The 12,364-nt window shown below is 36.3% G+C and overlaps 1 protein-coding gene across 1 annotated transcript in view; it reads right to left on the bottom strand.

Annotated features, from left to right (window-relative positions):
- Positions 1-12,364, bottom strand: part of AFP (alpha fetoprotein) — a 19,168-nt gene extending 6,804 nt beyond the window's left edge. The window contains exons 1-8 of the mRNA XM_037150207.2: positions 12,256-12,364; positions 11,416-11,467; positions 10,158-10,293; positions 7,953-8,164; positions 6,710-6,842; positions 5,326-5,423; positions 3,040-3,169; positions 1,013-1,227 (exon numbers count right to left, since the gene is read on the bottom strand). Coding sequence (XP_037006102.2) covers positions 1,013-1,227; positions 3,040-3,169; positions 5,326-5,423; positions 6,710-6,842; positions 7,953-8,164; positions 10,158-10,293; positions 11,416-11,467; positions 12,256-12,340 — 1,061 coding nt within the window. The 5' untranslated portion in view covers positions 12,341-12,364. The remainder of the gene's footprint in view (positions 1-1,012; positions 1,228-3,039; positions 3,170-5,325; positions 5,424-6,709; positions 6,843-7,952; positions 8,165-10,157; positions 10,294-11,415; positions 11,468-12,255) is intronic.

Below are 12,364 nucleotides of genomic sequence, written 5' to 3'. Positions count from 1 at the left end.
AAAGAACCTTTCCAGTTGAAGAACTGCTTCTATTACATAAACAATAAGCTGTGGATGTCTATGGATGTATAAATTTAAAGATAATTCTTGAATTTACAAATTGTATTCCAAGGTTACAGAAAGGGGTTGTTAGTTCTGCAATGAATTGTCAATATGGGTTCTTAAATCTTGACTTTGTTCTCATTTGCATAATTTTATTTAGCTGTGTGAACAATGTGTGGGTATCTAAATTTATTGTAACAATAAACTAATATCCTCAAGGAACATTAAAGAGAAAATTGGGTCATTATTTTTATTACTACATTATAAGCAGACTCTTAAATTTAGAAAGACCCTTGGAGATCATTAAGGACAATTTCGTAAGAGCTACACAAATCCTTCCTCTAATAGTGTCCATAGACGTCCAGATACACACTATACAATAAAGGAAAATGTATTAACTGACTGCTTCCCTTAAAGACAAATGGAATGACAACATGTCATATCAATTACATGACAACAAACTACTACACTGCAAATGTCTCTAAACACCTTTTTATTTCTTACAAAAATAAAACATGAATTCAATACATAGCAAATAAACCTTCCCAAATAAAAGCCCTTTTATGCAGCATTGTCTATCGAGTTATATTGCGGGGAGGAATTTTTAAAACATGCACAGGGAAAAATCACATTCTTAATCATGAACCCTTATTACTACAAAAATATCCACATCCTATGTGCAAGTTCAATAGTGATCTTCATATGAGTAACCTATACAAGGCTGACAATGCTTCAGATTCCAGGGAAATTCATGCAAAATAAAATACAGCCCCAAACAAGCCAGTTCATCATAGATCCCATTCTATATTCCCTAGTTATCCGTTATATATATTTTAGTCCAGGACACTCTAGCATTATTCTCTCCAACAGAGCTCAAAAAACATAGCCTTCCACCCCTATTTCAACCATCCAAAACTGTCAGCTGCATTACCTTTACTTGCGTGAACATACATTTATAGCGTGCGCTTACCTCGCCATAAAGAGATCTTTTTCCTTTGAAGAAAATTGGTTGAAATCTCTCTCCCCTAAAAATCTGTTTAGAGTTGGAGATAAGTCTTCAGGTGTGTCATCATTTTCTGCATGAATCATGCACTGACCAAGTTCAAGCATGGGTAATTTGCAGCATTCTGCTATTTTGCTTGACAGACTATCTTGTTGAGAACATATGTAGGACATAATTTTTTCCTGTAGGGGGAAAAATAAAATACAAATTTTTAAGGCTCATTCGTAATGTAAGGACTTAGGACCAGTTTTAGGAAGGAAAGAAGGAAAAGAAGAAAGGAGGAAAAGAGAAAAGGGAAGAGTGAGACAGGAAGGAGAGAAGACATTCCACCTTGTCACCTATCGTGAGGCTTTCTCTAGTTTGCCTTTCTTCCTCTCTCCCTACCCCTGTGTGGTTAATTTCTTTGGATAGATGTAGGCTAAAACCTACTCATTTTTTAATATGAAGCTCTTAAAAACAAGAGAGAAATGTACTCCTCAAAAAATTACATGCACATTTATGTATATCTTTCTATTACTATTGAAATTTGCTACTAGACATTTGCTGTTGATGTCCTAACATGGAGAGCGAGTGGCTCCATCTTTAAACAATCTGCAGTGACTCACTATGACCTCCAGAGGGCAGTCCATAGATAATAAAATGACAGTGCACGTAAGTGGCCAGAAAGAATTTAAACAGTCCCCTGACAGGACTGAACTTTTGTGCGTTCTCACCAAGGACACTTAAAACTCACTATTCATTCATTAAAATCATACTTAAATACTATGTGGAAATTAGTTTGCACTTTAAAAGAAAATGTGGTTATGAGCTCTAAAAATTGAAAAACTAATTTTAAATGATTATACAAATTAATAAAATTATCAATTACAACTGAAAAAACTGACCTAGAAAAAAGAAAAAAATAATGTTTATCACAGCCCCTAATATGCATGTAAATACTTCTAAAAGGACAAATAAATGAAATAAGAAAATCTGTCTGTGTGCCAGCCTCCTCTCAGCTCATCTTCTCCAACTGCTGCACCAGGATCTCTCTCCCTGGGCTCCGAGACCGTCGCCCTCCGTCCTCCCTGCAGCCTCGGCTTCTCGCGTACTTCTAAGACTGTCTCAGCTAAATGCCACTGAAATGAACACTTTATCTCACTTTCAAGCTTCTGGAAGCCTTGTTTAAGCCTCCTTGGAGTCGAAGGTGTATTATACAGACCAGAGAGGTAGTAATTTGGGAAGAGACAGGCCTCTCGTACATCTAGAAGCAGAGGGCTGGTCAAAATAGACCAACGCCGCACTGCTTAAGTCGTGCTTCTGTCGTTTGGATGGTTGGGTTTGGTTTTTAATTCTCCTGTAACCCTTTATTTGCACCTCTCCTTGAGAGGGCTAGCTTTACCTTATAGAATAGTTTCGTGTGTTATTTTTGTTGTGTCTTGTGTTGCTTTGTTGTACTCATAGGCTAACAATATGAATATATAATAAAGTGCCTCTCAGGTGCCAGGCATGGTGCTGGCAGCCTATGATGATAACGATAAGTAAAAGACAGTCCCTCACTCCAAGGATGTCACCAGGCTTATCTCTGCTATTAGCCTATAAATGCCTTGAGGTCAGCTTCTGCCTTAATAACAAATGTCCTTCACAGAGGTTACTGCATAGGAATTATCTACTATATATTTGTCCAATAAAAAACACATAGATAAAAAACAAGACATTTAAAGTGAAGAGTCTGCCCCCAAAATTCCGATGTGAAGGGCTTCTGAGAGGTTACCATCTCTGTTAGAAGTGAGCATGAGTGGGTGCTGGTGCCACAAGGAGAGAACATCCCTGAAGTGGAAGGTAGGATCTACAGAAGAGTTTTTTTACTAGCATGAAATCTGTAACTTCACTAAGTCAGCTTGTCGCCATAATCTATGACCAACTCAGGTCAAAAAGATTTCTCCCATTTAGCATGAGAGCAAAAGAAAGAAAAGGGAGTGGAAACTTCTCTTTTTTAGGAGGCAAGACTTCACCCCATCCTGCAGACATTCCAGCGCGTCTCCTCTGCAACACTCCTCGTGGGTGTGAGCCGAATCCAGGACCAGTTTCTGGATTTCAGTGAAGTTAGCTTTGGGAAACTTTTGACTCACTTTCGTAATGGTTCTAGAAGGGGGAAAAGAGTTAGAAATTAATCATAGTTATCTATCAGAATGAAATAACATTATAGCTGCAGCTCCAAACACAAAGACCTGAAATGTTCTTGATGTTTAAATAGAAAGGAAAAGTGTTATCGGTCTTCTGGATTGCAGCCCAGTCTCCCTACGGAGTGGCTCTATAAATGACGACCTGGTCCCACAAATGGTTTGGAGGGGATTTATCTTTACCTCAAACCCTTCCTGTGATTTGTGCTGAAAGCACTGTTTGCTATTCACCCCTGATGCTGAGCACTTAGATCAGAATAGTAAGTGGGATGAAAAAATTGAACAGGATAAACAATCAAGAAATGGAAAATTAAATGATAATCATTTTTTACTTGGGAGGGAAAATACTTCTGAGAATACAGGGAGGGGTACATACGTGAAAGTAAATGAAATGGGTCAAGAAAGTGGAGCAGACTAAGCATTCAGATGTGTGGTGACACCAAGACGTGTAGTGTGGCCCAAAAAGGAAGTAAGGAAACAATTCTCGTTCCTTCCACGCATCTCACTAAATTAAGGCGACGTCTGGGTGAAAGTCCTACCCCCCGAAGCAGCTGGTGTTGCTTTACCAATGAAGGTAGATTTTTTTCATGACATTTAAGTTAAACCCTTTTACGATATCAGATAATAAAGTTATTATAATAATATCTGTAACTACAGAATAGTCATGGGGATGTAAAGTACAGCTTAGGGATTATGGTCAATAGTACAGTAATAACTACATATTGTGCCAAGTGGGTATTTGAAATATCTGGGAAACCACTTTGTAAAGTATGTAATTGACTAACCACTATGCTGTACACTTGAAACTAATACAAGATAATATTGAATGTGAACTATAATTGAAAAACAAAATTTAAAATTCATGTTATTTTAATATGCAATCAACATAAAAATCTATTATAAATCTATTAATATGTAATAGACATAAACCTCTATCCATCTAAAATCTCTTAATGTGCATTCTCTTCTTCATAGTAAGTGTTTGGACCCCGATGTACATTTTACACTGAGAGCATAGTGTCCAGTTTGTACCAGTGGCCTTGCAAATGCTCAGGAGCTACGTGTGGCCACCATGTCGGACAGCAAACCTAGACCGCTGGTACTCGATTTTAATGTGTGACTTCAGTGTCTCATTGTCAGGATAGAAACAATTGGAGATCACTGACATAGTAGACAAATAGGTATAATGAAAATAAATCATGAGAAGAACCTAGAAAAACTAGCTTCTGATGTCCAGCATTGTGGTCTTGGGTGAAGTACTTTAATCTCTCTGGCCTTCAGGTTATTCACAAATAAAAGTGGAGAAATTGGACTAGATGATTTAACTGGGTTTACATTATATTCTTCTGTATTGTATCACTATATATGAAATAGAGGTAGGATATATAGATGGACAGATAGGTAGATAGATACAGACAGATGGTAGATTGATAGAAAAAGACAATCAAGAAAAATGAGAGAAGGCAACTATGTTAACTGTAAGAGTAAATACGGTCCATTGAAAATTTCCAACCTTATCTTTGAGCTTTTTAGCGGCTGGCACAAGAAAACAAACTTCAGTGAACTGCATTGCTTTCATCAGCTAGGAGAATACATCCTAGTTTTTCAAACATGACCATTTTTTTTAACCTCTTAACACTAGATTCTATATTATTGACTTAAGTAAACATTTTCATAGGAAGGAACAATTGACATAATGGACTTTACAGCAGACTAGGAAGCACTATTAATATTAAAAACTTCTTCTTATGCCAAAAATATTAAATGATACATCATTGAAGACTAGTCTATTTTGAAGAGAATCTAGGAAAACATAGGTTCATATTATGAGGTATAATGTGATTGAGGGCCAGGAACTTTCGAGTATCTAAACTAGATTAACAGTATAAATGTCAGAAGTCTTCTCTAAGTATTTTTTTCACCCAGGGTAAGAACTGTGAAACAGCAGAGTGATCTGTTAGCTCCCTTCCAATCCTAAGATTTCATGATTCTTAATCACATTAGCTCTCCTCAAAGGAAACTTCATTTGCTACACCAGTGACAAAGATAAAATGGGCTTATTGCAAGATGGTAGTTCTGCAGACCTCACCTTCTCCCCTAGATCGAACTTGAACTTACATGGCTCTGAAGGTTCGGGGTCCAAAATTTCTCATTATTGCACATACGTGCTGATTTAACAAACTGCTTTCTCGTAATTCCTTTGTAATTAATGCGGCCTACAACCCAAACAAACAAGGCATCAAGAAAGCATATATTTTCTTTTATAGGCTCTAATAACTCTAGAAACAACAAATATAGGTAAAATATAAGATTCTATAAAGTTTTTACTAAAAATTCTGAATGAAATACATTTTTGTAAAACCGTATTTATTTATTCATTCTTTTATGTCGGTTTATATGCATCTATGCCAAACATTTTTTTTAAATACCTTAAAATAAAAACCTTATAACTTTTATATTTGGGATAGTAGATAAACAACTGTAAGACATATTGAAGACTGATAACTTATTAAATATCTGCTCAGTCTCAGAAAAAGATTGTATAACAGCCTAACATTCTGGGAATAGTAATAATTCTTCAATTTTTTTTTGTTTTAGGGGTTCTGGTGGCAAGTAATTAATTGTGGATATTATTCTAGCTCTCTAAACCTAAGAAAGCCATTCACTTCTTTAAACCTAAGTTCTCTTGATCATTAAATGACAATAATATCGTTGACCTTTGAATAAGATGAGTGTGAACTGTGCAGGGTCACTTATAAGTAGATCTGTCAATAAACACTTATGTTATTTTCGATCTGTGGTTAGGAGTCTGTGGATATGGAGGGTTGATTATATGCATTGATCTATAGCATTTAATGTAAGGAACATGAGCATTCATGTATTTTGGTGTCCTGGGGGGTCCTGGAGCCCATCCTCCATGGACACCAAGGGTGTTAAATTTTGGAGGGAGTCAAAATTATATGCAGATTTTGAAGTCATAGGAGTTGATATTGCTCAAGGGTCAACTATACGGCCACCTCAAGTTTGTTTAAAGGATTAAAAGAAATAGTGAATAAAGTATTCAAACATTAATTAAAATGATAAAAATAAAAATACTTGTTGAATAAAGAAAGAAATAGTGAATGCAAAGCATTTATCATTGTTTTTCCCTCCGCTGTTTCCTCTCTTCTGCTCCTCCTGTTCTCTCTCTCCGTCTGCTCTTACTTCCTTCTTTCACCTCCCCCTCTCCTCTTTCATTTATGGCCTCCATACTTATTTGTCTTTATTCCCTCCAGACTCACTTTCTTAATAATAAAATAATTTTGGCTGAATAAATAAGTGAATAAAAAACAAAGCAAATCCAGGTTGTTTAGCCCAAAAGAGTTTCAGAATGCTGAAATATGCTCTATTCCGGAAATGATATTCCACACACAAAGTATATTTCCATTTTTAACTTTGTTTGGTTTTAACGAGCCATAGCCGGATGAAAGTTCTGGTTCAGACATTCACACAAACATGATACCTTCGTCTGGAAGCATTCGACTGCATTTTCAGCTTTGCAACAAAGGGGAATTATTTTGTCATAGCGGGCAGCCAAAGAAAGAAGGATAGGTGCATACAGGAAGGGTTGCCTCCTTGCGATCTCATAGATGTATCTGTGAAATGAAATAGAACTGATAAGGTTTACAAGCACATGAAATAAAACTGCTACTGCTTGGAACTGGACTCTGGAATGTGTTTAAAGAATCACAACACCATCATATTTTTCCCATGTGCTATGAAAAAATTTTCTAAAATCCCCAGGGAAAAGAAATCTGACAACTGACATCATACTCTAATTCCAAAGCAAAATAGGCAGGGATGCTGCCTATGGTTCTTATTAAAGTGCCCTTTCAACAGCCTGCATGTGTCCAGGGTCGGCAACGTCAGACCACCACTAAGTGAAACAGAATGGTAGATTTATCTTTTTCCCTCATCACTACAGAATGGAATGTTCCATCTTGGCAGTCTCCAGAGCAGAGACAGTCTAAGGGCAGGTTCCCACATCTTCTGGTTTACGCAGCAACATAGGAGACACAGATGATTGAGAGTTCAATACAGGCATTCTCAACGGAGAACGTGGGTCCAAACCCAGCTTGGGGATGTATTGGCAGTGTGCCCCCACCCACTTGTCCTAACCTCCTAAACTTCAGTCTCCTCATCTGCAAAATGGAAAGAGAAAGAAGAATAAAGAGGAAGAGGACAAGGAGACCTCACAGGTTGCTGTGAGCCTTCATCTGACCATATGCTCCAAGCACACACGTTCTTGGAACATTCTAAGTGTGCAAGCAACGTTAGGCCTGTTTGTGTATCTTAAACATCCCTGGATCGCTAACACTTTTTGGTTTCCGGGAAATTTTTTCAACACACAAGAAAATATTTGGCTCCATAGGGAGTCATTTTGCGAGGTGCTAACACATCCTTGGGCAAACTAAAATTGAGAGATTGGAAGGGAAGAACTAAGGTGTATCGCAACAGGCTAAAGGAGCACTGGAAGGTCGGGTGTGGTCTCTACCCAACCTCTCTGGCATGTTGTTGAAATGAAGGTACACTGAAGTTGCTCAGCAAACTTTCTAATTCAGGACTTGAGGAGATCAGATGCCAAACATTATTTCTACTTCTCCATGTTTTAGATACATCTCTAATTTGCAGAAATACTAGATTCTGCTTGGTACTGCTCCCTTTCTGGGGTTTTAATCTCACTTCTAACTAACTTGGATCCTTACCGGTTCATGAACGTCTCCCTGTTTTCTTCATATTCTTTGCAACTGGTGACAGGTTCTGGAAGTTGGAAAGGAGGGATGGACGTTGGGGAGGCCTTTTTGTGTGCTAGGAAACATTTATGTCTTTCCTCTCCAACCTGGCTGCAGCAGTGTGCAAGTCCGTGCCTTTCAGAAATGTCCTTCTCATGGCAAATTTCTTCCAGAAAGGCATATAGCTATCAGAAAGATTTGTTTTTAATGAAAGACAACCAAGTTTACTTTTAAAAAACCTGTAAAACACATTAAAACTTTTCTAATATCCAACACCAGGACTATAGAGTAAGAAAATAATCCCATACAAATTCTACCATATTTGGTTTTAACCGGACAAAATAGCTCTTTTCAGTGCCTTTTGGGAAATGGAATTTTGGTTTCCAATCTTAAGTAACATACATGATTATTAAACAGAATTTTTATTTTAAAAAGAAAGAAGGCCATGCAGTATTTTGTTTCCTTCTCCCAAGAAATATAAAATATTTTATTGTACCCTTTTCTGTTACCGAAAATCTGGCCCTGGAACAAGTGTAAGCTCTCCTTTTTATTCTAAGTCCATTTTCAGGCAGAGATACTCATTTCACATGGGACTTTTATGGTGAGACATTGATCTAAAATTGGATTTTATTTTTAGATAAAGGTAAAGATAACTTGAAATTAAAATAACATCAAATAATTTTTTGTGGTTCATGATCACAGATTTAGCTTAAATGTCTGAAAAGGTACCCTTTAAATGTTTGAAACCTTCCTTTATTGCTTAAATTTCATGAGGGTCATGATGACACCAATATATTCTGCAGAAGGACTGTGAGGAATGCTGTGTTCCATTCATTTCAGGAAAATTTTAATTTAGCTTTTATTACTGCTAATATTGAGAGAATCATGGATATCTTGAGTAAGACTTCCAGTTCCTAATCTACATAAAAACCATGACTTTAAGTTTATAAGAAATAAATCGCCAATCTAAAGTTACCTGAACTTCTCCTCTGAGGTAAAGTTGCAATATGGAATATATATAGTTTAATGTATACACATCTTTAGAAGATTGTCAGGATATGCCAAAAAATAGAGATGCAAAACAGGGATTTTTATTCAATCATCACATTCATGGTTGGAAAATACTTTAAAAGGGCATCTCGTCTACAATACTCCAGACACATTATCTTTTGTCCACTTCATCAACCCATCACGTCAAAGGATCCTCTGGACATTTTGTTCCATAATTGGATAACTAATTATGATACAGTTCATTTCTATACTGAGATAAAGTAGCAACAACTATTATTTATTGACCTTCTACATCAGGATATCCTTATACTAGAAAGAGTATTTATTGTTTATCTGAAATTCAAATCTAAGTGAGCTTCAGGTTTTGTTTTTGATTGTTCGCTAAATCTGGCAAGCCTACGTGTTACGCACTTCACTTCCACTAGAGTGTGAGCTTAGTGTGATGAAGCCTCCAAAGTGTTATTTCCGGAGCACACGGCCTAGTTCAAATATTGGTTGGGTCTGGAATCCCTGGAGCAAGTTACTTAACTTCTCTGTGACTCACCTTCCTCAACCGAAAGGTTAGCATCTATTGTTTGGATTGTCATAAAGATTTAATAAGTTTGTATTTGTACGCAAAGCTGATATTCTGCCAATAAGCCCCAGCCAGGGTCTCTTGGCTCACTGGGTATCCGTTCTGATTTTTCAGTGCTACCTATGCTCTATGTCGTAAAGTATTGTGATCATCAATATATATGTAACATTCTAGAATAATGCTTGTCACTGTGTGCTTAATAAAAATTAATTTCTATTACTATTTCATATCATTTTCCATGACAATCCTGAAGTGGAAGCTATGATTATTCCTTATTTCATAAATTAAAAAGTTAAAGCTCAAAGAAGTTAAGAAATATGCCTGTGGTCACCCAGATACTCTTCAGAACCTTAGCCCTTAGTCATCATGCTTACACTGTCTCTTTGTAATAGGCACTCACTGTCTTCTCTTCTACTCTCATTAGCAATTCAGAATTAATCTAATGCCTCTTTCAGACATTTCTTTAGATATTTAAATTTAGTTCTCATGTTATCCCTGAATTTTCTCTTCTGCATGTTAAATTTTCATCAAATATCACAATATTATCATTATGATGGTGATGATGATGATGATGATGATGATGATTCTCTCACCTGGTTCTCCAGACACCCTGCAGTCTGCCTATTGCCAGAGGGTTTCTCCATTAGAGTCATGAATACGTCTCTTGCCATTTTATTTACTTCCTGATAAGTGGCTTCTTGAACAAACTGGGCAAAAAATATGGTAGCTCTAAAATAAAAATATAATGAATGCTTAAGGAGCAGACATATAAAGCTTGTTTTTCTCAAGTTTATTTTCTTGTATTTTTGTTATGTTGTGACCTGTTTAGGGGGTGGCCTTTACTAAAAATTCATGGGAAATTAAGTTCCAGCTATCCAGGAAAAATATCAGTGTTCTTCTTGTCCCCTTTACCCATAAATCTACATATATCTGTTAAAAATCAAAATAAGTGAATATCCCATAAGAGTGGTTCCTCCTTTTTGCAGTGCAACCATAATTGAGGGTATCTATATTCTTTATAGATATTCTTTTAAACTTAAGCAAAGAATTAGTCATCAGACTCCTGCTTGTCACTACTTAGCATTATCAAGGTTTGATCCAAGACTACAGTGCTCATAGATTGACCCAAAGCATTGCTTCAGCAAGTTTCCCTGTACAAACAGTAGGAGCAACACATACCTTTAAATTTATTATTAGAAGTGTGGAACAAAAACATAATATTCAAAAGAACAGCCCTGGCTGGTGTGGCTCAGTGGATTGAGCACAGGACTGTGAACCAAGAGGTCTCCCGTTCAATTCCCAGTCGAAGCACATGCCTGGGTTGTGGGCCAGGTCCCCAGGGGTGGGTGCTCAAGAGGCAACCATAGACGGATATGTTCTCCCTCTCTCCCTCCCTTCCCCTCTATAAAAATAAATAAATAAAATACTTTTACAAAAGAACAGTACACCCTCTATAAATAACAGAAAATCAAATATTTTACCTCTTCTTTTTTGTTGCAAGTATTTACATAGTATTCAGGATAGAGAATACTGTAGTGCCATCTTATTGGTATTGAGGAGAATTTCTGAATTCTTTTTGGTTGTCATTGATCTAATCTTCAGCTTCTAACATCTGATTTGGTTTGTTTCATGGAGTTGCAAGGAATCTAGAGGTTAACATCTAAAGCACAGGCCAACATCTCAACCTCCTCAATATCAGCTTGATATTGAACACAAATAACTTTTCTTGACATTGCCCAGTTTGCTTTTATACTTTATAAATTCATAGAGTTGCCCAGTTTCATTTAATTACTTAACTAAAATCACCATCACTCTGCATGTCTAAAGTAAAATTATACAAGCCAAACTTACAGGTCAACTAGATTCACCTCTGCAGAGCACTGGGAGGAGTCCAACACAGAGCCTGGAAAGCAAAATGAACTTCATGAGAAACAGCGGTTTCATTTACAACTAGGAAAGTAATCATTATCACATGTAAAACTATTTAAGTTCGAAGTATACAATGTCAGAAATGAGAAGACCTTGGGGTCATCTATCCTAACACCTTAATTTTGTACTTGAGAAAACTAAGAATTAGAGTTAAGAATAATTTACAATACAGAGCATTAAAGTCCAGATTTTATGTTTTCAGATTGTTTCTCTCCTGTACTGTGACGCTGTAATAGACTTGGAAGTCAAATGGTTAAAAGTATTGATTCTAGCCCTCCTTTTGGACATGTGTATACCACAGTTTCTTCCCATTTGTATCCCAGCTCCACTGTTTCTTCTTCAGCCAAATAATGACCAATTTTTTTCTAAAGTAAAGAATAAAGATGTTACTTATATTACTTATTTCATCCGTCCCAGGGGGTGTTTGTGTGTAACGGAACCAATATTACAATCTAATATGACATACACATATATGCCATATATATGATATATGTGCATATATCATATATACCTATTAAATAAATTTTGTACAAAAATTAATTCAACGCGAAGAATACAAACCATTCATAATGTTAATCACTTCCATAATTTTGTAAACATCTGGTAAAGTGACAAGTTTATCATGTGTTGAATAATATTCACTAATTGAATATTTTTCCCTGTGTAGAAGAGTGTGATAAATAAATCAAGACAAATAAATAGATGCAAATTTTTAAATTTTGATATAGAGAAAAGACAAAAAATAAATGCAAAATATCTTACCTATTCCATATGCATTGTCATGCATTGTGCTGGATTCAGTGGTATTTAGTAGGAAAATCAGAAAAATTGATACCACCCACTTCATGATTATTAGTTATTTTGCAGTCGT

The sequence above is a fragment of the Artibeus jamaicensis genome, unplaced genomic scaffold (assembly GCF_021234435.1).
Source record: "Artibeus jamaicensis isolate MK-2021 breed Jamaican fruit bat unplaced genomic scaffold, CSHL_Jam_final scaffold_1031, whole genome shotgun sequence".
Lineage (NCBI taxonomy): Eukaryota > Metazoa > Chordata > Mammalia > Chiroptera > Phyllostomidae > Artibeus > Artibeus jamaicensis.
Note: the sequence above shows the minus strand (reverse complement) of the source record. Positions and strands in the feature narration are given on the sequence as shown.